Source organism: Eublepharis macularius, chromosome 7, assembly GCF_028583425.1.
Source record: "Eublepharis macularius isolate TG4126 chromosome 7, MPM_Emac_v1.0, whole genome shotgun sequence".
Lineage (NCBI taxonomy): Eukaryota > Metazoa > Chordata > Lepidosauria > Squamata > Eublepharidae > Eublepharis > Eublepharis macularius.
In genome coordinates, this window is record NC_072796.1 from 114,222,688 (window position 1) to 114,250,472 (window position 27,785).

At 41.5% G+C, this 27,785-nt stretch overlaps 1 protein-coding gene across 39 annotated transcripts in view; it reads left to right on the forward strand.

Annotated features, from left to right (window-relative positions):
* RIMS2 (regulating synaptic membrane exocytosis 2) overlaps positions 1 to 27,785 on the forward strand; it is a 624,467-nt gene that overhangs the window by 422,115 nt on the left and 174,567 nt on the right. For 21 of the 39 annotated variants that reach the window (XM_054984412.1, XM_054984409.1, XM_054984401.1 and 18 more), the window contains 2 exons: positions 3,899 to 4,055; positions 13,653 to 13,769. In XM_054984412.1, the coding sequence (XP_054840387.1) occupies positions 3,899 to 4,055; positions 13,653 to 13,769 (274 nt within the window). Of the gene's footprint in view, positions 1 to 3,898; positions 4,056 to 13,652; positions 13,770 to 15,152; positions 15,165 to 20,755; positions 20,765 to 27,785 lie in introns of all 39 variants that reach the window. The other 18 variants (XM_054984410.1, XM_054984420.1, XM_054984404.1 and 15 more) reach the window with 2 other exon arrangements.

The window sequence follows — 27,785 nt, forward strand, 5'->3', positions numbered from 1 at the left end:
CCATCAATCAAGCTCTAATTCCAGGCAGTTGTTAACTCTGCCCCTTCCAGCTCTCTGAGTGCTGCACTTTCAGGAGTCAAAGCTCCCTTCTTTAGATTATTGTGTCTAAATAAGGGAGCTTTGACTGTCCAAAGCTAATATCCTGAAAACCTTGTTGGTCTCTAACGTGCCATTAGACTCAAATCCTACTGTTTCCTTAATCAAAACTCTTGTTGGGTGTCACCTAATGGCAGACAGATCATGGATTCTGTTGGTGTGGCACCCGCCCAATTACCTGACAATGGGATCCTGTTGAGCTTAGTAATTTAGAATGACTGCTGTTGAGGTTAGTAATTTATAATGATAAATTAACCATGTCAAGAGATTTCAGAAATTGGATCCTCTCTTCTCATATGGTAAACTTTCAGATAATTCTCTGTTACATATCTCTCACAACTTGTGTTTGCTCCTGCCTTTCATTTGCAGGGAGGATATTTGCCTCTCTCTCCCCTAGTCTGCTCTGCAACAGCCTGCCTTCTAACTTGCCTTTGAAAAATACAAGCAAATTGTTTTCATATGTACCATTACAGGAACATATTGTGGAAGGGAATGTGGCATCGTCTAATCCATTCATCCTCAAAGGCAAAATGTCTGCTGCCTTGAGTGAGGCAAAGACTAGTGGAAAATGGAAATGCTTGGTGGTTCCAGTTTGGATCCCATCAGGGGAGGCAGTTCTAAGTGGAAAATCAGCAGGCATGAGTTTGTGGTTAAAAAAAAAAGAGTAGCCATGTTGGGTCAGACCAATAGTCCATTTAATTCAGGATCCCATTTCTGTAGCGGCCAGTCAGATCCTACAGGGAAGCAGATTCTATAGTTAGGATGTAGATTTCCATCAGTCATTTGGGTTACTGAGTATTTATGAAACGTGCAGGAGTCCAAAAGTGCCTATAAGACTAACAAAATTTGTGGTAGGGTATGAGGTTTTGTTTGCCGCACCTCGCTTCTTCAGATCTGAGAATTTATGAACTGTCATAGGGAGAATATTTGAACAGTGCAACAGTTTTATTTACCAGACTGCACATTGCTGAATGCACCAAGTGCCATATATTTAGTGCTTTATTGAAATGCAATATGATTTCCATTCTATGGAAACTATACAGAAAAGACTGAAATATTGAGTGCAATTTTTGTTCCCATGCTCATAACCAAGATATATTAACTTACCTTTTTCCAAGTCAACTTTAATGTTGATAAAATTTTAGCCTCTCCTAGGGCTCTTTCACAATTTTTTTCTGTCTTCTCTTGTGTTTGCAGCATCTCTCTGTGTAATTTAATCAGCACATTGAATGGATGCAATGTCAGCCTCCCACAAAATTTTATATTTTTTAATTAAAATATTGAGTGTTTAGCAGTGTTAAAGAGCTCCCTCATGAAACCAGTGAAAATGCATTATGAGTATGTTGGCTGTCACATACCAAAAATAGTATTTTGAGGCACAGTGTGCATTTATTTAGGTATAGCTATTTGTATGTCAGTCACAATTTCTATTTGAAGAAAACACCAAAAAGGTGAGGTTAAAATGTGATACATTTTAATTTTAATTTATTTTAATTTTTAATGAATTTTAATTTATTTTAATTTCTTACTTTGTTCAGACCCTTTTGAAATATAATTACTTAAAATCATGAATATGTGTTTCATGTTGAATAAGAATACTACAAGTATAATTTCTATTTTATACATACATTGTTTATACTTTTCTTTGGAGACTTGGCAGATCAGAGTCCTTTGTTAGAGCAATTTCTGTGATTAAAAAGTTAGGAATATTGTTCACCTTTGTCATCTGAGCTACAGTGTAATCCTAAACAGAGTTACACTTTTTAAATCCATTTAATTCACTAGCTTTAGAAGTGAAACTCTCTTTAGGGTTCTGTTGTTGGTCAACAATCCTGTGTGTGTTGTATCCTCTGGTTATAATTAGCTGAGCTGTTGAGAACACCAAAGAAGAGCCTTCTGGAACAGTATCCTCTTTCCCGCAGTGACCAGCATGATGTCCATAGGAGGCCTGCAAGAAAGGCATGGATACCAAAGCCCTCTCCTGTTGTTGCCCACCCGCAGCTTGAATTTAGAGGTACACTACCTCTGAATATGAAGGCTCCATTTAGCCATCATAGCAAACTGATGTTGATGAACCCGTCCTCAAGAAATTTGTATAATTCTTCATTAAATTCATCCAAATTAGTGGCCATCATCTAGTCCCTCAGTTAAGTATGCATTGTGTGAGGAAATTTCTCCTTTTATCTGCCCTGAATCTACTGCCCATGGACTTCATTGAGTGTATTTGTGACAAGAAGAAAAAATTCCTAAGGCAAGATGAGAAGAAGCAGCTTGTTGCAGTAAGAATGAAAACCTTGTTCCTTGTTTTCCATACCTGTTAGTCACAGCTAAAACCTCACTCATTGTCTAGAATGAAGGGAAGGAGTAAAGGGCCTGTTTCTTCTGTATAAAGCTGCTTGCACATGTTGCCTTCTGTATCCAGATCTAGAAGACCTAGAAACTTGATTATTTTTAAAATGAAACCTGGAATATGGATCAGCTAATGAAAAAGGAGATACCAGGTAACATGCCCACATTTCTTGTAAAGCCCAACCAACCAAGATGGCAACCATACAGATAACAGTAGTTGATGTCTTGTGTTTTACTTGTGTTCTCATTGCATGGGAAAAAAACATTAGGATGTTACAGCTAAGAAAGAATTCACATGGTACTTAGTTGTTTAGGTAGCTAAGTAAGAGAATAAAGGGCAAGAAGTGAAGTAAACAGAAGGCAAAAGAAAATAGATATGGTAGAGATACGTATATATTGTGCCATTCCTTAATTTTGGCAATTAAGTTTATAATCATGGAGAGGAAGATCTTTCATTATTTTTGTCTGAGGACCATTATTTTATAGATGACTTTTATATTAAGATTAATAAGACACTAGAATTTCATAATTGTGCTGTTTGTTGTGTCTCCTAGTTTATAGTGACTATTATCATTGATCTGGTTTTCCACTGGAATGCTAAATTTAACCTATATATGGGCTTCAGGAAAAAGTGAAAGATAATTGTGTACATCATGGAACAGGGGTCCCCAACCTTGCTGAGTTTGTGCTCACTTATAGTTTTGCAAAAAGGGTAGTGGGTGCCATAGAATGACTAAAGTTGTAAACTAGATTTTAAATGGTCCTCCACAGACTAGACTGTCCTGCCTGTATTCCTAATTTTGTTCTATCTTGATCATAATTCTTGAGTAACTTTTTGATGCAAGAGCTTGAAGATTGTGATTAATGGCTTTTTATAGCCATTTGCAGCAGTCTTTTATAGAGCAATTCTATGCATAAGTCAATGGGCTTACACTGGAGTAACTCTGCATAGGTTTTTAATCTGAATTCACTTATCTGCAAATGCATATCTCCACAAATTCAAATTTTCTAACACAAGCTTCAAAGAGAAATAATGCATACCTAATGAGCATCTAGTGATTGGTCTTAGATAATGTATCTTTCTGTGCCTTAATATATATTTATGACAAATATTCTAAAACAACAAGCTTTTCTAAAGAGTTTACATGATTTCAATGAATTGTCTGAGGTAAGCCCTTATCTCAGCTACAGATTCTTTTCTTTAATAAGAGAACAATATTAGCCTACTCTATTGGAATGATGTGAGAAATAATGGTAGAATGTATGAAATACTTTGAGCACTTTGGGATGTGATATATACATACTTCTTGCTACTAAAATTTAATAGTGTTATATGTTACAACATCTTTTCTCATGCTACAACTATCTGACCTCAGAATAGATCTAAAAATAGAAGAACTATCATGTCTAGATACCTTTGTATTATTTCAGCTGTTCTGAACTTTATTTCTAGATTATCGACATAATGGAAGAGATCTTCAAAGCTCAACACTATCAGTGCCAGAACAAGTGATGTCATCTAATCACTGCTCTCGGTCAGGGTCTCCTCACCATGGAGACAGTATAGGACGGACTAGGTCATGGTCTCCCAGTGTCCCTCCTTTACCAAGGTATATTTTTGCCTCAGTTTGGCTTTGTAGTGTAAAGTGCAGTTATATAGTTGTGAGAAATTGTTCCTGTAAGCGCAAGAGAATGAATGACAGAAAAATATGTATTAGTTTTTTTATAATACTAGAGATGTGTACTAAAGATTTTTGTTTATAATATGATAATAAAAAATGTACCTGCCTTTTCTTCACTTATCTCTGCATTCAAAGCAATAATTTGTTTTTCTGAGATTTAGGAGTCAGCATCTGTGATGTTTAGTGATGGACAAACCCCCTTCCCAGCTCAGTTTGGAATTGATCTCAAGTAAATTGAGTTATTTGCTGATACATTGGTAAATATCATGGACCTTTTGTAATATTTAGAATTCTGAGAACTAATGCATGTCAAGAACACCATGCGCATTAAGAAGCCCACCCAACCCAACATGTTTGCGGCAGTGCAGAGAGATAGTGCTAGCAGGCAGGCCAGAATGGAAAAAAGGCTTTCCTTGCCTTCCTCCTTCTTCACTCCCTTTCTTCCTCATCACTGCCTGTATCTTTGTGAAATATGGTGAATGGAAGCCCTGGTACCCAGTAAGCTTTGGGAAGTATATTTCCCAGAGTGCCCTGGTTACCTTGGATATTGTATAGTCAAGGTGCCTAGGAGAGGAAGATTCAAGAGTGTTTTGTGCGTTATGGGAAATGCAGTTCTCAGTATACATGAAATTAGCTCAGGGTGCACAGAGAGATGATGGCAAGAGCACCTGCAACCTGCTGTCTTTGGTCCTGCTATCCCACAGGAACAACAATAGTTATCAGATTTGATTTTGGTGTGTCATCTAATCAAAACATAATTCAAGGCATTTTAATACTCATCTTGCATTGATGACAATCATTATGAGCCATTGCATTTTGTACTCTGAATTAAAGGAGTGCAGACTTTTAGGCATCTAGCCAGCCAGTCAGTCAGCCAGCCCGCCAGCCATCCTGCTTATCTAAATGAGGGCAATTGTCCATCTCTATATTAATGAATGACTTTTAACATATTATATTTGTAAATTAAGTTAGAATCAAATTGTTTACTATCATATACATTTCCTGAGAAATACTAAAATACCCACTAAAATACATTTCCTGGGAAATACTAAAATACCCACTAAAATACCAAATATGACATTATTTCTCTAGTGTTGCCAGAGAGGGGCAGTCCTTATTAGGGATGTGCGTTTCGGCATTCAGAATGCCGAAAGAATACCGAAACAAAAGTGTTTCGGCTTCTTTCAGGGAATGCCGAAACGTTTCGGGGAATCCCGAAACGTTTCGGGTAGCCGAAAGAAAAAAGCCGAAACGTTTCGGGATTCTTTCGTCTTTCATTCGGCTTTTCAATGGGAAAATGCCTCCGTCTTCCCGGACGTCTGGGGGAGGCATCTTCCCACCGAATAAGCCCAAAATTGGTGGGGACCTTCCTCTAACCCTTCTCTAACAACCACCCAAGTTTCAGACAGATTGGACTTTGGGGGGCCATGTTATGGCCCCCCAAAGCAGGTCCCCCCATCCTCCCATAAAGGAGCATCTTCTTCATTATTTCCTATGGGGAAAAAATGAAGAAGCAGGCTTCCTTTGCCAGGGGTGGCATTTTGCATGCAAAATGCCCCCTTACCCTCAGGGGCCCTTCTCCCACCCCTCCTCCCACCCCCCACCAAGGCTCAGCCTGCTCCCACTTGGGGGGGGCCATTTCATGGCCTCCCCAAGTAGGTGCTCTAATCTCTACCACTGACAGCTGGGGGAGGCTTGTGTTGCCAGGGGTGGCATTTTGCATGCAAAATGCCCCCCAACCCTCTGGGGCCCTTCTCCCACCCCTCCTCCCACCCCCCACCAAGGCTCAGCCTGCTCCCACTTGGGGGGGCCATTTCATGGCCTCCCCAAGTAGGTCCTCTCAGCCCCTAAATTCCACCCCTTACAGCTCCACACAAACCCAATTCCCCCCAGCTGCCACACACAGACCCAAATCCCCACATTAGCCCCTCACAGACCCAAATCCACCCCCACCTGCCCCACACCCATAACCCCAGGAACAGGCTGGCAAAGGCCAGCCCTCTCCCTTTGTTCCCTATGCTGGGAACTTCTAAACTCTCTTTCCCTGGGCAATTCTGCACAGCCCAGGGGTGCCACAATGGTGGGCACACTTCTGAGTGCCAGCTGGTCCCTGTGAAAGAGCACCTGAACCACAGACACCCTCCCTCAAATTCCCCCACCACCTACAGAGATGGCTGGCCAGCCAGCCCCATTGTTCCCTATGATGGGAACCAACTGCACAACAAAGAATAAAACAAGAACAACACAAAATAAAGTTTTTTAAAAATTATTTTCTCCCTTCCAAAGTACAAGTAGGCAAAGCATTATGACACATAACACCAGCAGTCCCCCACACAGAAAAATAACACAACTCACTTAACATCAGAGAATCACAAAGCACGATTCCTGTCAAAAACACTTTATTTCTTGAACAGCTTTAGGCTACACAGCAGGGGGGGAACACCAAAGGGCATGGCAGCAGTATCTTACACAAAAATAACACAACTCACTTAACATCAGAGAATCACAAAAGCACAATTCCTGTCAAAAACACTTTATTTCTTGAACAGCTTTAGGCTACACAGCAGGGGGGGAACACCAAAGGGCATGGAAGCAGTATCTTACACAAAAATAACACAACTCACTTAACATCAGAGAATCACAAAAACACAATTCCTGGCAAAAACACTTTATTTCTTGAACAGCTTTAGGCTACACAGCAGGGGGGGAACACCAAAGGGCATGGAAGCAGTATCTTACACAAAAATAACACAACTCACTTAACATCAGAGAATCACAAAAACACAATTCCTGGCAAAAACACTTTATTTCTTGAACAGCTTTAGGTTACACAGTAGGAGGGCACAAAAGGGCATGATAGCAATGTACTACAAAAAATAATACAACCCACTTCACCGTTTTTGACAGCAATTGTGTTTGTGTGATTCTCTGATGTGAAGTGAGTTGTGTTATTTTTGTGTAGTACACTGCTTTCCTGCTCTGTGGTGCCTTCCTACTGTGTAACCTAAAGCAGTTACAGAAATAAAGTGCTTTTGACAGCAATTTTTTGGGGTGATTCTTTAATGTGAAGTGAGTTGTGTTATTTTTGTGTAAGATACTGCTTCCATGCCCTTTGGTGTCCCCCCTCTGCTGTGTAGCCTAAAGCTGTTCAAGAAATAAAGTGTTTTTGACAGGAATTGTGCTTTTGTGATTCTCTGATGTTAAGTGAGTTGTGTTATTTTTGTGTAAGATACTGCTGCCAAGCCCTTTGGTGTTCCCCCCTGCTGTGTAACCTAAAGCTGTTCAAGAAATAAAGTGTTTTTGACAGGAATCGTGCTTTGTGATTCTCTGATGTTAAATGAGTTGTGTTATTTTTCTGTGTGGGGGACTGCTGGTGTAATGTGTCATAATGCTTTGCCTACTTGTACTTTGGAAGGGAGAAAATAATTTTTTAAAAACTTTATTTTGTGTTGTTCTTGTTTTATTCTTTGTTGTGCAGTTGGTTCCCATCATAGGGAACAATGGGGCTGGCTGGCCAGCTATCTCTGTAGGTGGTGGGGGAATTTGAGGGAGGGTGTCTGTGGTTCAGGTGTTCTTTCACAGGGACCAGCTGGCACTCAGAAGTGTGCCCACCATTGTGGCACCCCTGGGCTGTGCAGAATTGCCCAGGGAAAGAGAGTTTAGAAGTTCCCAGCATAGGGAACAAAGGGAGAGGGCTGGCCTTTGCCAGCCTGTTCCTGGGGTTATGGGTGTGGGGCAGGTGGGGGTGGATTTGGGTCTGTGAGGGGCTAATGTGGGGATTTGGGTCTGTGTGCGGCAGCTGGGGGGGAATTGGGTTTGTGTGGGGCTGTAAGGGGTGGACTTTAGGGGCTGAGAGGACCTACTTGGGGAGGCCATGAAATGGCCCCCCCAAGTGGGAGCAGTCTGAGCCTTGGTGTGGGGTGGGAGGAAGGGTGGGAGAAGGGCCCCAGAGGGCTGGGGGGCATTTTGCATGCAAAATGCCACCCCTGGCAACACAAGCCTCCCCCAGCTGTCAGTGGTAGAGATTAGAGCACCTACTTGGGGAGGCCATGAAATGGCCCCCCCAAGTGGGAGCAGGCTGAGCCTTGGTGGGGGGTGGGAGGAGGGGTGGGAGAAGGGCCCCAGAGGGTTGGGGGGCATTTTGCATGCAAAATGCCACCCCTGGCAACACAAGCCTCCCCCAGCTGTCAGTGGTAGAGATTAGAGCACCTACTTGGGGAGGCCATGAAATGGCCCCCCCAAGTGGGAGCAGGCTGAGCCTTGGTGGGGGGTGGGAGGAGGGGTGGGAGAAGGGCCCCTGAGGGTAAGGGGGCATTTTGCATGCAAAATGCCACCCCTGGCAAAGGAAGCCTGCTTCTTCATTTTTTCCCCATAGGAAATAATGAAGAAGATGCTCCTTTATGGGAGGATGGGGGGACCTGCTTTGGGGGGCCATAACATGGCCCCCCAAAGTCCAATCTGTCTGAAACTTGGGTGGTTGTTAGAGAAGGGTTAGAGGAAGGTCCCCACCAATTTTGGGCTTATTCGGTGGGAAAATGCCTCCTCCAGGCGTCCTGGAAGACGGAGGCATTTTCCCATAGAAAAAAGCCGAAAGAATGCCGAAATAATGCCGAAAGAATCCCGAATCCCGAATCCCGAAAGAGATTCTTGTTTCGGCTTTCAGCTTTAACGATAGAGAATTTTCTTTCGGCTTTCTACTTTCGGCTATAGCCGAAAATTTTTGGCTTGCACACCCCTAGTCCTTATTCATGGGAAGAGACTCCTCTTGGTACTGGGCAGGGTCACCTCACCTTAGTTAGTATAAGGGTCCTATCAGGGTTAGTATTTGGATCCTATCAGGGAAAGGAATGGAGCTCTCGACTCAGCATTTTCCAACTTTGTTCCTCACATTCTTTTCTTCCTTTGTTGGCTTGGTTGTAAGAGGGCTCTCTTTATACTGTAGTTTGAGTATCCCACCCTCACCTAGTTGGGCTCCCCTCCAGGCCAAGCATTATCTCCATCTTTGGAGTTGGTGTATGCTATTCTCCTAACCACCGCACTAGATGAGCAAGAATGAGTGAGAGAGTGTGAACGAGAGGGCAGGGAGGTCATGCTACAGCAGGGAAGAATCACTCACTTTTTTTCCTGCTGTCTCCCTGTGTTTTTCTTTCCTTGCCTTTGCTTGGAAAGAACATCTGTGCTCAGGGAAGTGCAAGGGCCCTTCACCTTTTGGAGGGTTCCTCTGGCAAGCACAGGATCTGGTATGGCAGCCAAAAAAGGAAGAACAAACACATTCTGCAGAGGAGATGGAGGTGGTGGTGACCAGTGCCAGCGGCATCCACTCCTCTTCAGCAAGTGATAGGGAAGTGACCTCCCAGGTCACAGTGAGTAACCAGAGGGACAAAAGAAATGAAATGCTAAATGCTAAGACTAAATGGTTCAGCAGGACAATACTGAGCCAGGCAAAATGGCAACTGCATCTCTGAATATTCAGCAAGATCAAAAATCTGTTTGGAACCCCAGTGTGGATTTATTGCATCAGTGGAGAATTGCTAGCTGCCCCAGTTCTTCATGAAGTTCATTTTTCAATAGGTAGTAGCATAGATGTTCTGTCCAGTATTTGTCTAAAGTTATACATTCCCACCCATCCATCTAATTCTGAAAGTCATCCAGAAGATGCTAATGTAATGAATAGAGCTGATGCTTGTGGCCTGATTCAGGCTATGATGCTTATGGTTTCCAGATTTCCTTCAATGGCAATCTCAGATTACCTTGCATTTTCCATCACAACAAGATCTGTTGATCCAAGGCCCACAGCCGCAGGTGTTCTGCTTGACAGTGCGGGGATTGAGCACCCATGTCCTCAGTCCTTAGGATTCTTATACAAGTTCATATCTACCCTACTGGCTTTGTATAAACACTGAATCAACAGGGTTTACAGAACCATATGGAGTCTGTTTGCTACCTGTAGAATAGACATGGCATTTAGCCATGAAGGCCAGCAGTCATTTAGTTTTGAAATTCCTTCAGGAAGACCTAGAAAAATAATACCTTTAAAGAGCAGGCAACCACTCAATTGAGCATCCTACATCAAGAGAGAGGCAAGAAATTACTAAGTCATCCCTATGTTTTTATGAGGCTTGTTATCTCTTACTAATCCTCTCATTGTTTATATATTTCCTACATGGAATCTCAATATTAACTGGTCCACCTTTCCACCATCAACACTGCCTTTCTGGTAGGGATTGCGTCAGAAATGCTCTCACAGTGTGCAAGAAGCTGTATCTATTCCACAATGACAGAGTGGTCTTAAAAACAATCCAGCTTTCATCCCCACGGTAATAAACATATTTCATATGTGGGGGGAACTAGTGCTTCCTAGATTGCATCCCAAACTGTACCATTCCTCAGAAGAGTTATGGCATAATTTGGATGTCAAGAGGACTCATCATTTCAATAGCTAGGAAGTTTAGGAAATTTAACGTTCTATTAATCTCTTTCAGGAGGTCAGGTGTGGGGAAGAAAATTTCCAGCTCCATTGTAGCTTGACAATTAATGGAATATACTTAGCTAGCAACATGGCCTTTTCTGAAGGGCTTATGGCCCATTCCTTGAGAGGATACTCCACACTGGCAGCATATAGGGTATGTCCCTTAGTTGAAACCTTGTGTAAGACTGCCACATTGAAGCGGGTACACGCCTCTATTTAGCATTACTTCATTGATGTGTTCTCAGCAGAGACCACATTTGGCAGGAGAATCCAGCTGAGGATGGGATTTGAATGAGAGACCCAATAATCTTCAATAAAGGACTGACCTATCCTGACAATACTGGAGAAAGAAAAATTTGTCACTTATCTTGAATTTTCATCCTTGGTATTTCCAGGATGGGATTGTCTATCCACCCTGTTCATATTATTGAAAGAAACAGATCACCTAGTAGAAGGAAGCTGCTTCATCTTTCCACCTGTGCCAGTTCACAGGGAGCCATCTTTCTGAAGTTTCTGGGACAGCCAGGGACAGGAGTAGTTGGCTTAGTTAGTTTGAATTCAGTGGGATGTGCCTCTGTTCTGTGTTGTTTTTCTCTTACTATTTCAGTTTATACTTGGAAATTTCTCCCTAACTTTGGCAACACTTAATTTGTTTTAGAAAGTTGAGATGTAGCTGTGCTTTTCCAGACTCCAGACATCAGGCTTGGTCTAGGGGATCATGGGAAGCCCTCTCTCCTTGGTGACTCAGGAGAATGTGACCCTGCCTGTTAACAAGAGAAAGTGTTTCCCATAAATAAAGCCTTCCCTTCTCTGGAAACATTGTGAATGAAAATTGGCAGCAAGTGACAAATTTGCCTTTTGCAACAGTAACAGTGTCAATGAAAAAAATCTTTGAAGCAGTGAAAAAATCTAGGTGTGTGAACAATCTTCCTTACAGTGATATTAAAATATAGATGAGGAACAATCTGTTCCTGCTGAATGTGCAGTGCAGTAATGGATGCAGAGCTGATGTTATGTTGATTAACCTATATTTTCTGCTACAAAAAAGTCTAATTTGTTTTCTGGATTTGTTGGGTTTTTTTGTTCTGCTAACACAGTCCTTCATTTACAGCAGGTATTTGATTTTTATATGCTAGAGTATTCGGAGGCTACTGAGCCACCAGTTCCTGTCATGGCCCTCTTATGTCATCCCAGTATCCACTGTGTCTGTTTAACATTACAGAGCAGGCACAGCAGTTTGCATTTAGTAATCCAACAACTCATTATTTGCATGTTCTGCAAATAATCACAGGAACACACACACAGTGAATACTGTCGAAGGCTTTCACGGCCGGAGAACGATGGTTGTTGTGGGTTTTCCGGGCTGTATTGCCGTGGTCTTGCCAATGCCAAGACCACGGCAATACAGCCCGGAAAACCCACAACAACCACAGTGAATACTATATGCACAAGACTGGCACTAAAGGGAAGGGAATGGATAAAAAACATCAGACTCCATCTAAACATATATAATGCAACTCACAATATTCTGTCACTCATAGTGCAGCAAATCACAGTGACTCATAGAACTCAGTTCACTACAGCAGCTAGCAATTGATAATAGCGACTTACAGAATGGGAACTTATAAATACTTATGAGATAGAAGTACTTGTACTGACAGAGAAATAGCATTGCTCTGATGCCTTATATAGAAACTAGTCTTGAATCCTTCCCTAAACTGCTGAATCAGTATAAGGACTGACAGAATGCTGTACACAGACAAACCTATCATTGCAATCTGCTTTGATAACAACAACATATGTTAACTCTTTTGGCTGGATAAAGTGCACATTGTTCATATTAACTGCTGACTCACATTTTCCCTCTCCTTCCACTAACACTGTCTCCCCCTTCACTGCACTACTCCTTCATTGAATATCTCTGAAAGGCAGACACTACAAGCCCAGAAGCTGCAACAGAATTTCAGAAGATGTCTGGATATTATCTGTTGTCATTACTTTGGCACTCAGATATTTTATGATGCCTATAATCTTGAAAATGACTTTTTGTTTACTAATTTAATTTGTTAAAGTTAATGAAATGGAAGGCTAAACATTGTGCAATTTCTTTTAAAGGCCAGACATTAAGACAATGCGAGAATTGTATTTTAGTATGTCAGTGATATGAAATAATGCTCTTAAGGCCAGTGCAGATGTAATACTGGGACTCATAACTTAGCCTAAATGATCAGGTAACATTGATAGATTTACATAGCCCCTTGTTGCAACCCTTCCCTTCCTTGGAGCTAATTCTCTCTTCCCATCATAACCATAATTAAGAAATACATTGGCAACAGGGTAACCAGGTTGTTAGTTATTCTAGAAACCGAAATTAGTTTCAAAAATGTGTATTTTGTAGAAATTTGAATGCTTTATTCTGGAACGGAATATTAGTTTTCCACAATTCTGTTTTTTCCTAAGTAGTATTATACAAGGCAGGGATGCGTGGCTGAGCAGTGGAGGAAAATTAGTGGGATTTTATTTTATAGGGGAGTAGTAGTAGACTGTGATTTACAGTACAATTCTAAGCAGAGTTGCACCCTTCTAAGTCCACTGAAGTCAATGGACTTAAAAGGGTGTGACTGTGCTTAGGATAGCACTGTTAATTGCATGTAGATATTTAATAATTATTATTTTTAATTTTCAACTAATAGCATGTAGATATTCAGGCTTCAGAAACTACCACCCAGCCAATATTGGTACCTTGGGACCATGTATCATTTTTTCTACTTTTCTCTCCCCAGACAAAAAGCCTCCCTTTTTACACTTTATGTGAAACCAAAGATTCATGGTTTCTGATTCATGGTACTGATAGTTAGAATCTGCGTCACATACTTACATAAAATATCATGTATGTAGATGCAAGGAAAATTAACTATCAGTCCTTAACACATTGCATCAGAATCAAGTGTCAAATGTTACAGCTTAACATCATAAAAGCAACACATTTTAGAGATTACCATAAGGGAATGGTTCACTCCCCTCTCTCTAAGACACTGATGGTTTTGTTTCTTCAGTAGGAATGTGGAACAGGGGTCTCGAGGGACCCGATCTACTCCTGCACATTACAATACCATGAACCGAATGGATAGACATCGATTAATGGATGACCACAACTCCCCAGAAAGAGAGAGGTAGATATTCCGAAGTCACAGAGTAAAGCAAAATAATAACATATTGTAGAAAAAGCAGTCATTTCAGTTTTCTATTTTAAACGTCAACCACTCCAGTTTACAAAAGCATGATAGAGAGATATTTACCTAAAACTGTCCCTGAAATTATAAGTTCATCGACAGACTTTCTGTGCAGTCCCACATGTGACTGCGCGTGCGCAGGCCTGCCAATACCGGAGATTTTCTAGCTTAAAACCACTAGGGGGTACCCTACACCTCCCAGCATACATGTGCTGTCGTTTTTCCGCCGAAACAGCATCTTTTTTGCCACCATTGCAGGAGGTTCTAGCTTGTCTTCGTCTTTTGTCTCAGATAAGTACTCTTTCTTCGTACAAAAAGAAAATGTCGGATAAAGCCTTGTTTAAACGATGTGTCACCTGCAGCAGAAAAATGACTCAGTCTGACAGTCATTCTAACTGCCTATTTTGTGTGGGTGAAACCCACAATACCCAGACGTACAAACTTTGCCGTACGTTTATGCCCAAAGCAAGAGCGGAGAGATCGGGCAGATTGGAGGCCTCTTTGTGGCAGAAGACCATGACGGCCACAGACCTCCTGTCAAAGGCACAAACACCTGCCTCGTCTGGTGGTCCTGACCACAGGAATCCAAAAACAGGTGGGCCGAAGATGCCCCGTCGCTCTTCCCCATCCGCCTCGGAAGGTCGGCCTCGATTGGAATCATCAGCCTTGGAACTGAAGGATACTTGGGAACGCAGTGCCTCAGAACTGGTTCTGACGAGAACTATGAATCTGACCCCATTGGGCGCTAAGACTCCTAGGTGTCAAAACACCTTCGGTGACCTGTGAGACACCTGTCACTCCAACCCCGACTATCTCTCATTCACCTCAGATCCGAGTCGACCAACTGAAGGACCAAGAAGACATGTCAGAACAGACCACTACCAGTGTTGACCCTAAGAAAGGGAAAAAACGCCATATGTCTAAGGACAAGGCAACTGTGGAAACTACCTCCCTTCCCCGCCCGACGAGTGAGCCTACCCAACCAGTCAGAACCCAACCCTCGAGTAAGAAACGAAGGGAACTGAGTCACCGCTCCTCAGAACAGAGTGCCTCTGTATCCTCGAGAGGCTGGATAGAGGAAGATGTAATTATCTTGGAACCACCTCCTACACCAACAGGGCATCCTAGATTCCCTTCAGCTAAGTCGTGGGAGGCACATTCCTTGAAGGAAGAGGGTGAAATCCTTAAGAGGATAGTAGATCTCTATGCATCTGACCGACATAGGAGATCTTACTCTAGTGATCAAGATTCCCGATGTCAAGGGGCTTCCTTATCTTACCATGTAGATACCAGAAGGTCATTCTACACAGATGTCTTTCCTAGGGATTGCTCCATGTCACCTGTTGAGAGAAGACACTCCTTTTCAAGTTCAAGAATGTCATTCCAACTCTTGGAGAGGGTCACCAAAGGGGACCTAGCCCCAGTCCGATCCTTCACCAGATGACACAGTCAGAGCCACAGAGGAACCATGTCCTACCGATGATTTCCGGGTGTATTCGGAACTCTTATTGCGTATGGCTAAGGCCTTAGAAATTGATGTTTCATCGTCCGAACCTGGGTCCAAGGATAAAATTCTACAGCACATCTATGCTGGATCTACGTCTAATATTGCTTTCCCTGTAATCAAAGATTTGTTGGCTTCATGAACAACATGAGTTTGAGACTGGCTTTTATTCCAGCCACAAATAAATTTTTTTAGAGCCTATATAAAACCAGAGATGAACTCTGCCCCTACCTTTCCTTGCACCCTCCTCCATCTTCTCTAGTCACCAAGGAGATGCAGACCAAACCAAGGCAAGGATCACATTCTACCCCCTCAGATAAGGAGGGGAAGAAATTGGATGCAATGGGTAGAAAGATGTATGTCTCAGCCGTGTTTAACATCAAGACCACCAACTATTCTGCTATGATGGCAGCAACTGCTGCTTTGGAATAAGGTGGCAACTTTCATCCCCAAGGTCCCTGAGGACCAACGCATCTACTTTAGGGTGATCCAGGAAGAAGTGGTTCGTTTATCTTGCCACTAGATAAATGCAAGCCACAGTGTAGCGGATACTTCTTCCAGGACTGTACTGTCAGCTCTTGTCCTTCAGCAACACTCTTGGTTACATGCCACTGCCTTACCCGCGGAAACTAGAAATAAGGTAGAGTATCTCCCTTTTGAAGGAAAAACTCTCTTTTTGGAGAAAATGGATGAGTACTTGTCCCAAAAAAGGAAGGACAGACTGACAGCTCGCTCGTATGGGGTGTTCCCACAGCAGCAGAATCCTGGGAGATCCCAGTACAAATTCTACCCTAGGGGTTGCTCTCAGCATTTCCATCCGTATGTGGGGTGTGTGTACCAGTCCCAATGATCCTGTCAGAGTTCTCAACTGTCCTTCTCTAGAAGGAAAAAGAATCATAGAAATAAACAGGGTTCTCAGCAACAGTACCCAAAAGAACAGGCTCATAGCCCGCAACAGTTTGGACTATTACATGGTCCGGAATCTAAGTTTGGGGACCAGTTGAGTTCGTTTTTCCCTGCATGGTGTGAAATTACTTCTGACTGTTGGGATCTTACTATAGTTTGTTATGGATATAAAATTGAGTTTTTGAAGTTATCTTGTCTGCGCCTCTTTGATTTTTCTGAGTCTGTGTCTCATTCAGGGGTGCAAGCAGAATGGGATTTTTGCTCCAGGCTCTTTGTCATGGAGAAAAAAGATGGGGGACTAAGGCCTATATTAGACTTACGCGATTGGAATCCTCCAGTGAGAGTTCGGAAATTTTGGATGACCATGTTGCAAACAGTCCTGACGCTTCTCCCTCCGCAGTCTTGGTTCGCAGTGTTGGACCTGAAAGACACATGTTTCCATGTGTCAATATTACCAGAACACAAAAAATGCTTGCGTTTTACTTATGACAAACATATTTTCCAATACCGTGTCCTCTCCTTTGGGTTGTCGACAGCACCTCGTGTCTTTAAAAAGTGTGTCGCTGTAGTAGTGGCATACTCATGCACCAAGGGCTGTTGTAGCTACCCTTATTTGAATGGATGGCTTATTACGGGCCATTCAGAGAGTGATGTTGCTAGACAAGTCTCTTTGATATTGTCCTCTTGTTTGGTGCTTGGCCTGTTTCTATGTCTCAGCCGTGTTTAACATCAAGATTGCCAACTATTCCACTATGATGGCAAAAAAATATAACTTGACACCAACAAGGGTGGTACAGTTTATAGGAGCTGTGCTGGACAGATGACAGGATAAGGATTTCCTGCCCCTAGAGAGGATACAGAAAATAAGGGCTTTAAGGAGCCGATTTAAGCGCTGTAGGTTCCAATCAGCTAAGTCTGTTCAAATCCTGTTGGGCCTTATGGCCTCCACAACTGCAGTGGTATCCCTTGCTAGGCTACACATGCGGACCTTGTGACTCTGGTTCAAGTCAACTTTCCAACCAGAAAGGGATGTAAAAGATAAGAAACTCAGCATCCCTAGAATGGTTCTTAAATCCTTAGATTGGTGGTCAGATGATTCCAACCTCCTTGGGGGAGTGCACTTTGGCCAACTGAAAATTGATATTACCATCACTACTGATGTGTCCATTCTAGGTTGGGGGGCACATTGTGAGGGCTCCTTTACACATGGGTTGTGGGATGCTGAGGAACGTTCTTTGCATATTAACTTGTTGGAACAGAGTGGTTTTGTATGTGTTAACTTCATTTGCAGATACAGTACGAAAGAAGACCGTCCTGGTACTTACAGACAACACCACTACCATGTTCTGTCTGAACAAACAAGGGGGCATGGCTTCAGACACTCTGTGCAAGGAGGCTATGAGGATTTGGACTTGGGCTACAGAACACTCAGTGTGGCTACTGGCAATTCACATCCTAGGTGTAAACAACTCCCTAGCAGACCATCTAAGCAGAATTGGGGGGGGGCAATCACAAGTGGGCCTTAAAGGACTCATACTTAGATCCCATCTTTGTAAAATGGGGCCTTCCCGAAATCTATTTGTTTGCGTGAGAAGAAAATTGAAGGATTACTCCCTTCTGCTCCAAAGGGGATATAGGCTGTGGATCATTAGGAGTCGCGTTTCCGTTCCGGTGGTCCGATCACTTCTACTACATCTTCCCAGCTATTCTGCTACTGGACAGGGTGGTCAGCAAACTTCAGGCAGACAAGACCTCGGCAATTGTAGTAACCCCCTTCTCGCCAAGACAACCTTGGTTCCATAGACTGATGAGGTTACAGACTCAAGTATACTACCTTCCAAATAATCCAGACTTGTTGTTTTGGAAGAGTGTTCTTCACCACAGCATAGACAAACTCAGGCTGACAGCTGGTGCTGTCAGCATAGACAGCTCAGTCTGGTGCTCTAGGACTCTATTTCCCTGAGGGAGTAGCCCACGTCTTGCTGAATACCAGACACTTATCTGCGCGTCAATCATATACTATGAAATGGGACAAATTTAGCTCCTGGGCTCAGGAGATAGGACTGCTGGGGGTGTTCACTCCCTGATATATTAGAATATCTACTGTACCTTAAACAAAGGGGTTTGTCTAATTCCTCTGTGACGGTTTACTTTGCGGCGATATCTGCCTTTCATCCCCCCCATAGATAGGAAGACAAGTTTTCCCCATCATGTGTCTAAATTGTTCCTCAAGGGGTTGAATAACCTTTACCTGCCGACTACCACTATAGATCCCCAATGGTCCTTACTGTTAGTTCTGGCCAAACGCATATCCAAAGCCTTTTGAACCCTTGGCTATGTGCCACCTGAGACTACTGTCTTTGAAGGTTGTTTTGCTGGTGGCGGTCACTTCGGCTTGGAGAACTGGTGAATTAGTCGTGCTGTGTTGTGAACTGCCTTACCTAAAGGTTCAACTGGATAAAGTTGTTCTTAGACCTAAGATTGATTTCCATCTTAAAGTTGTTTCTAAATGCCATTTGTCCCAGGAACTTGTCTTACATGTTTTTTTCTGCAATCAATCTACTGAGGTGGAAAGGGCTTTACATACTTTGGATGTATGAAGGGCTCTTCTGTTTTACCTAAATCGCACTAAGCCCCTCAGAGTTGATTCTCAGCTCTTCGTTTGTTTTTCGGGCCCCAAGAAATGAAAAAAGTCCAGCCCTCAAACATTGGCCCAGTGGGTTGTCCAGGTTATTGCATTGTGTTATAAGGCAGCCAACATATCTTGTCCTCTTGAGGTTCATGCCCATTTCATCAGGTCCCAGGGCATCCTCAGCAGCAATGATGAGATGTATTCCAGTCCAAGACATCTGCAAAGCTGCTACATGGGCATCGGCTGACACCTTTGTCAGACGTTACGCACTCGATATCCTGTACAGGAAGGAGACAACAGTGGGCACAGCAGTCCTGCAGTCGATCTTCCTGTGACAAGACACTTTTGTCCACCACCCAGGTAATTAAGCTTGTTAATCTCCCATGTGGGACTGCACAGGAAAACGATGAAAAACAGTGCTGTAGTTACCTGTAACTGTTGTTCATCGAGGTCTTCCGTACAGGCACACATGCCCTCCCTCCTTCCCTGGTATGCTCTTTTTACTTACCTGAGAGTACGGTGGCGAAAAAGGACTGGGGGCATCCCGCATCCTTAGATGCCGTTTCGGTGGGAAAATGGCTGCGCATGCGTGCTGGGAGGTGTAGGGTTCCCCCTAGTAGTTTTAAGCTAGAAAATCTCCGGTATTGGCAAGCCTGCGCACTCACAGTCCCATGTGTTCCTGCACAGAAGACCTCGATGAACAACAGTTACAGGTAAGTGCAACACTTTTTTCTTAGTATTATATTAATGTATTGTATGTTACATATCAGAAATTCCACAGTAGGCATTTCCTGATCAGAAGATCATGAGGAAAACTCTAAGAAATCTTACGAGGAGTGTATTTTAGACAAACAATAAGATTGGCTGTCTCACTTTGACTATCTTGGAGCATCTCACTTTGACTATCTTGGGGTATTGGAATAACAACCACAACTTGTTTATTATTTAGAAGTTTGAAACTTATAGGAAATATGCAAGGATTTACAATTGATCCAACTGATTTTTGTATGTAAAAATTATGGAAAGACACATTGGCTTCTTCTTTCAAAACTACCTGTACTGTCTACGGAATAAGAGGTTTTTTAAAAAAATGTTTCAATGTAATCTCCAGTTGCTAGAGAGGTGAGCTGCTTTTTAAATCAAATAGTTGCTTGCCACTTCAGCAGTAGAAACTGCTTCCTTGAAAAGTCATGTTTCCCTCCTTTTCTTCATGTAGCTGCTTTAGGTCATAGCCTATGTAGTAGAGTAATTTGTCTGTTCTTTCCACTATGAGATGTGTGGTTTGTTTGTTTTACAAAGAACAATTAATTGCTATTTTTTCTGACAATGTGCTTTTATCATGATGTTTTGCTTTATGAAGCTTCATATATAACAATGAATTTACTCACATGTCTGAATGTTTATATAATAGAAGTAAACCAGAGGTTATACCTAGCTAAAGTTGCTTATTTTGCAAGATTACCTGATGCGTTTTTTGTTTTCATTTTAAAAGAATAGGGTATTTTCTTCCTCATTAACTTTTGATCGTGAAAATAAGATTAAATACTCAAGTTTTACAACGTAATTGCACTTCAGTATTTTATTAAAGATACCCAGGGCTTATTTTGAGGGGGAACACACAGGAACGCAGTTCTGGCAGTTCCCCCAAAAGGTCACATGTCAGGTGGCCCCGCCCACCTGACTCTCTGCCATTTTGGGCCTGTTTCAGCCTGGATTGGGGCCAAAACGGCCTGGATCGGGCCTCTGACGGGCAGTGGATCACTCTCCCACTCAGCAGCAGCTCGATCCTGACCATTTTGGGCCCCTTTTTGGCCATTTTCAGCCCCTTTTTGCCATTTTGGGCCCAATTTTGGCCCTGAATGGCCAGGATTGGGTACAAAACAGCCAGGATAGGTGATGTCAGGGGGTGTGGCATTCGGAAATCAGTTATGCCAATGACACACTTCCAGTGATGGCAAGGGGCGTGGCATATGCTAATGAGTTATGCTAATGAGTTATGCTAATAAGTTCCTCCAGCTCTTTTTCTACAAAATGACCCCTGAAGATACCAGTATACCTGCTATATTTTACAGGCAAAATTGACAAACGAGCTGCATTTCAAAATGTGCATGCAGTGATCTGCCTATTCAGCATTTGTTGTTCAGTTGATACTAATATTTCAGACTTCCCTGTTACCTTTGCTGCCTCTTTAAGTACTGGAAACAGTCATAATGGCAAGCTAATATTTTAAACTTTCAAGCCACTGCCCAGGGATCCAAAAGATCTCATCTGCATGCCTAAAACATTTATACATGTGTGGAAAAATTACATTGATTTTTACTTTTAAGTGCAAGTTGTTATCTCATAGCACAGATACTGCTCCAGAGAATCTCCCAGCTCTCTAAAGTTTTTAAATGGAGTATAGGGTTTTTTAAGGGGTTACAGGTGTTTCTGTGGAAAGGAGGAGATGGAAGAGCCCTGATACATGTATTGCAGGCTACACAATAGCCTTTCGATCTTTGCTGTAGACTAGAGATGGGCACGAACCGAAATACGATCCAAAGTTCACACACTGGTCCAGTTCGTGGTTTGCGAACCAGTGGTTCGTCAGAGCGCATTTCTGACAAACCACTATGATTTTTAGGGTGGTTTGTTGGTTTCATTTTTTGGTTTGTCACTATAGACAACTATAAACCTGGAGCCAATCAATAACGGGGGGTGGGGGGAATGGACTTCTGCAGACCTTCTGTAGCCCTGACCAATGTCAGCCCTCCAAAGCTTGATAGGCAGAGAGCTCCCATTCTGCTCTATGAGAGCAGAAGGAGCATAGCCCCCAGCTCTCAGGTGAGTGGTTTCAATTTCCAGGAGGCAGTTAAACAGGGAGGGACTGCTGTTGGATTTTCAGTCACAGAGGGAGGTATTCTGGTGCTTCAGGGCTCCGAAGAACCTGCTTCTGTTCCACAGCCAGGCTCAGTGGCTAAACCTAGTGGGTTACTCATCTGAGGAATCTTTTATAATTATTTTGAGCACCTCTCCTGTAGGGTTGCCAGCTCCAGGTTGAGAAATTCCTGGAGATGGGGTAGGGAGCCTGGAGAGGATGGGGTTTGGGAAGGAGAGGGACTTCAGCAAGGTATAATGTCATAGAGTTAAGGTTGCCAGGTCCAGGTTGGGAAAGTCCTGGAGATTTGAGGGTTGGAGCATGGAGCATGCAGCTAATCTTGGAGGCTGGCTGCAGGAGAGCCTTCTGAAGGCACCCTATGAGTTTGGCATCTCTGACTGTCAAGTGGGGCCGTTCTACAGCCTCCAGAAGTGACACGACAAACCAAATGAACCAGTTCAGGAACCAGGCAAGTTAGTGTAGGTTCATGAAATGCAACAAACCGCCATTTTCCCGGTTTGTGCCCATCTCTACTGTAGACTATCAAATGGTAAATAACATTAAAAGTGCACTCTTCAAGCTCCTCTCGGTGCCTTTGGTACAGTTAAGGAAGTATTTTGTTTTGTCATTGAAGCAATGGGATCTTAAAAGTCTGTAACTTGAACTGGATCATCCTTTAGAACTGTTTAGCTATAAAGAATTCTTTAACAATAAATCTTATTGATAAGTTAATTATACCATATCCTGATTTCACAAACAAATGGAACTGGAATGTGCAGTTTTAAAATGGCTAAAAGTTCTGTTGCACTGTGATTGTTTTGTATTGTTGAAGGGCTTCTTTTCTACAATCAGCTTTAAATGGAATTGATCTGATAGTTCCATTCAGCCCTTAACATAGCCAGACAGCCAACGTGAATATCCAGCAATACCCAACCTTCTAGGCTAGATCTTACTTTACCTGGTAAATCCTATTCTAGTTTTCCCTATAAATTTTGTTACTTTCTGCTTTTGTTCTACTGTGCAATCGTGAACTTTTCTGGCTTCTCTATCCTTAATTAATTCCTCCTGTTAATCATGCTGGCCATGGCATTCCCAAGTGAATCTTTAATCAGTTCTTTTATTATGTAAGGAGCAAGGCAAGAGATTTTAAATGCTAGTTTTCCTGGTTTATGATTTTTTTTATTTTTCATGACCATCGCTTTGCAATTGTGAGGTTATAATAAAAATTATAAGAAAATTAATAACCACTTTTGATGCAAAGAGAAACAGAGTAATTGAAATCCCTCCACCAAGAATACCTCCCCCACGAACAAGAACTAATTCATCTGATTTGCTGCTTGAGTAATCAGTTAGGATGAGAAGGAGGAGCTGTCTTTAAAGCAATGGAAAGAAATAAAATGTAAATGGTCCATTGTCTCATTAGTGCTCTGTCAATCTCTACTCAGATAGCAGTGCTTCAGTTGTATTTTAAGTTTTTAAAAAGTCCACAAACATATTTTAAAAAGACCAAAAAACAAGACAGAAAATACTGCAGCACAATGGTGTTGGCAACTATATCATCAATTTCTCCTTAAAAACAAAGTGGATGATTGTCTTGCAAACTAAATGTCTACAGTGGAAGCTACCTAAGTTGATCTGACTCTTGTTCTGATAGTTGGATTTTTTCTGGTTGTGAGTGGGAATAGTGATTTGTAATGCTCCTTCTCTGATTACAGATATGATTATTATTAATATTATTATTAGATTTCATGGGTACCTTTTTATATTATAATGCATTTTATTTATTTATTTTCCACCTTTCTCACTGAGACTCGAGGTGGATTACATGGTGTGAGTCAGTACAATCAATGTCACCACATTTCAGTGTACATGTAATGAGTATATACATGCAATTTGCAAGATTAAGAAAGAAAGAAAGAAAGAAAGAAAGAAAGAAAGAAAGAAAGAAAGAAAGAAAGAAAGAAAGAAAGAAAGAAAGAAAGAAAGAAAGAAAGAAAGACGTTAAAACAGAGCATAGACGAATTCCATGATATAATAAACAGCATAGTAACTAAGATCATACTTACAGCAATAGTAGTGAAACGTATGGTTGCTCACTGTTTACAGCAATAGTAATGAACTCTTTGGTCCTTCATTGTTTTCAAAAATATTAATGAAGTCTGTGGTCCCTCCTTATCCCTTTACTGATCGGTTTCCTATCCCTTGTATTGCAGTCTTAGAATTCAGAATGTCTTCCTTTATTTGTCCATTGTTCTGCGCTAGCCTGATTTTTAGTGGGAGCTGGAATAGTGATTGGTAGTGGCGGCAATACCTTTTTTTAACCTCATATTATAAAGAAATGAACAGCAGGCTATATCCAGAATTTCAAGAAGAAACAGAAGATACATTGCAGGATTAACATGTTTTGCTGTTCCTTTAGATCGAAAGGACCTTGAGCACTGAAATGTGTTTTGGTATCTTTTAATGGACAAACTTGTATTGTTGAAACAGTATGCAGCAACTAAGATAACAATTTTACTTTGGGCAATAACTTAACATAACTCTTTGAACCAGAAACTGCATACTCTGTAAGCTGCTGTTGTTGGTCCACTAAGTGATAATGGCTTTTCTATTTTTGTTTGTTGGCACCTACTTTATGGTGCCAACTGCTGCTAATACAATGTCTTTTTTGTATGGTTCCTTGACTTGGTCTCAGATCGGGAATTATCTTTATATCTGATTTAACCAGAGTGTTGCATTGAGTGATAAAGGTATCAAATGGTATCTTTCCATGTCCTTTACTCAAAAGGTATCTTTCCAGTGCTATTCTCTCTATGGCCTTTTTGTAGCTCAGAGTATATTACTTGAGGGTGACTTCCATATTCTTACCATCCTGAATGCATCTAAAGAAATACAGAATTCCCCTCCCAACTCAAAAGAGTCAATATTCTGCAAAGAGTAGAAATTCAAGATGAAGATTTTGTCTCTCTTTACCAATTTATGTTGAGGTAATCCTTTACAGACACTTATCTCTCCCATCAGAAAAAGCCATTGGAAAACCTGTTGTTGCTTTCTCCACTTTTCTCCTCTTAATTCTGTTTAAGACATTTCTAAAATCTGTGTAACATCTGTGCATCTTCAGCATTCCATAATAAAGCTTCATTTTTATCCTGTTTGACTCCCTTAAGCCTTGCAATTTCTAGAAAATGTCTCCTGTGATCCATCTAGGGTTGCCAACCTCCAACTGGGGCCTGCAGATCTCCCAGAATTACAGCATATCTTCAAACTACAGAAATCAGTTCCTCTGGAGAAAATTGCTCCTTTGGAGGGTAGACTTTACAGCGTTATTCCCTGATGAGGTCCCTCCCCTCCCCAAAGCTCACTCTCCTCAGACTCCACTTTTATATCTCCAGGAATTTCAAAACCTGGAGTTGGAATCCCCATGTCTGTCATGCTAACTTATCAGGAATTAGGAGCAAGTTAGAGCCCTTTCAAGAAAAAGAAAGCCATGCCTCTTCCAGAATGAGAGAATGATTTCAGACTCATAATAAAATGAAACCATTCATGGTAGAGTTGATTTTATGTCCTTCATGCTGTGTCTATCCTCCCTTCAAATAGTTATGTATTGTTAGGATATAAGCACAACAGGCAGTCTGTGTTTATTATCAGTTAATTAAGAATATTTGAAACCCACTTCTCTGTACATGATGTACATAATAATAGAATAATAAAAATAATAGAAACAGTAAAACAGTAAGAAAAACTTTTTGAACACTAAAATCATATAACAAGAAAGCAATCCCCTTTTTGGTCATATGTGGCAAACAAAGCCTCTATAGCTACACTTTCCTTCATGGACTACCCTCTGCTATTCACAGTCCATTCTAGAGACACCACTGTCTTAGCAGTCTTTGAAAAGGGCAATTTTGAAGGTCTGCAAGGCAGCCACACCGGCCTCTACATAGTCCTTCTCAAGTCACTACAGCTTTTATCTCAGCCAAAAAAACTCGAGGTAAAAAGGTCTGTACAAAACCTTAGTATCCTTGAGGGAAGAAAAAGGAAATTCATACCTGGAATATCTCAGTTCATCTCACAGGTAGGAAGGCATCAATTGAAGCTGTAGGGAGTAAGTTGGAGAGTTTTTCTTCCTGTCTTCAATACTAGAGCATAATAGTTTCTATGTTGTGTCATGTGGGATTTTTCCCCCTTGGGCAGCTCTAGATGATACTTTTCTGCACAGGCATGCTTTCATTTTAACATGCTTCCTGCAATCATATTGCAGCTGCAGAGAACTTCTTCTTTTAAAAAATGGAGAACCTGAACAGGTTCAGAACAGCTCCTACTCTCTCCCAAACAGAGTTTTAGACATGTGGAGGAGATACTTTGCTGATTCTCCGCATGGATTTGCAATATGCCCCCACAAGGCACAATTTTCATGTGAAAAACTGCATTGGGGGGATTTAGTCCTCAATAACTCAAGAGAAAATCTGTGACTATTACAAACATATTCCTATTACTTTCACAACACTAATTTCAATAATGATTTCTATGAAGTATGAAATTAATTAGAATCAAATTAACATATTTTAATAGCTTTTCATTGAGAAGAAACACTGGTACAGATGGTCCTCCTGTAGATTATGTAAGCATTGCTCTGCAGATCTTCATGTATGTTTCCTCATTATTTATATAGCATGGTTAATACTCATTTTTTACTGAGCCTTTTCAGGTGTTATGAAAGCTACTAAAATCTAGTTAGGATACTTTCCATGCAAGATTCAAATTAATCTTGGAAAAGAGGAAGACCCAAAATATAAAACAGTCAAAATACTTTAAAAATTAATAATGAAGTAAAATAAAACAGCAGCAGAACATACTTATAAAAGAGCTTACCAACCAGAAGTTTAGGTAAACAAAAATTGCCCATCTTCCAAAAAGAAGCAACAAGAAGATAAATGGGCCAGATGTGGAACAGAATTCCTGAGTTCAGAGGTTACCATAGAAGAGACCTTTATAGAGGGGGCGTGACTCAATAGCAGAGCATGTGGCTTGCATGCAGAAGGTCCTTGGTTCAATTCCCAGTATCTTCAGAAAAAAACAAAAAAAAATCACATCATAGGTGGTGTGAAAGAACTGAGACTCTAGAAACAAATTGGTAACCCATGTAGCACTCTGAACCAAGAAAAGTTTCTAAATAATTTTTGGTGGCAGCATTATGATAGTCTGATCTGCAGGTCACCATGAATGACCAAAGCCAGGCCTTTTGTTGGTTCAATTTTGAGAGTTAATGGACTTTGCCATTTTGCAACTACCAGAGTTAAGATGCAGCAAGGTATGGTAATTAATTTTGATCTTTCCAAAGTTAAAGGAGTAGACAAGGGTGAGATCAACATTTGGCAACCCTTCCTAAAATAGATCAGTGATACATCAGAGTGCCAGTCTAGGATCTGGGAGACCCAGATTTGCATCCCTATTCTGCCAGTTTGCTGGGTGACCTTGGACCACAAACTCTCAGCCTAACCTACCTCACAAGGTCAATGTGAGGATAAAATGGAAGAGAGGAGAATGATGTAAGTTGCTTTGGGTCCCCGTTAGGAAGAAAGACGGGGTAAAAATAAAATTCAGTTAAAAGATTAAGTGAAGATGTATAGATCTTAAGACAAGGGACATAAGATCACTTTTCCAGGTTTGTTGTTTACATGTAAAGATAAGTATTAAGAACAGCACACTGAAAGACTGGACAGACTCTTGCAGAATCATGATCTAGTCTGAATATTTCTAAGGGGCTTCTGTCAGAAGAAAAAATGTAGATTAAAATATCTGTGTTGTGTTTCTGTACCCCAAAAAGAAACAGTGACAGTTTCTCTGCAATATATATATATTAAATGTCAGTATCCTTCTGAATAGTCTGATATTCACAACTTATAAAATTCAATAAAGATTAAGTTCAAGTCAGAATATCAGCCAGAGTGCAGTGAATGTTTTCTCCAATTGATTGTGTGTAATGCAGGAATGAATGCGTCTCAAACTGATTTGTGTGTAATGGAGGAAATGTGAAAGGAGAACAAGGAGGAAAAC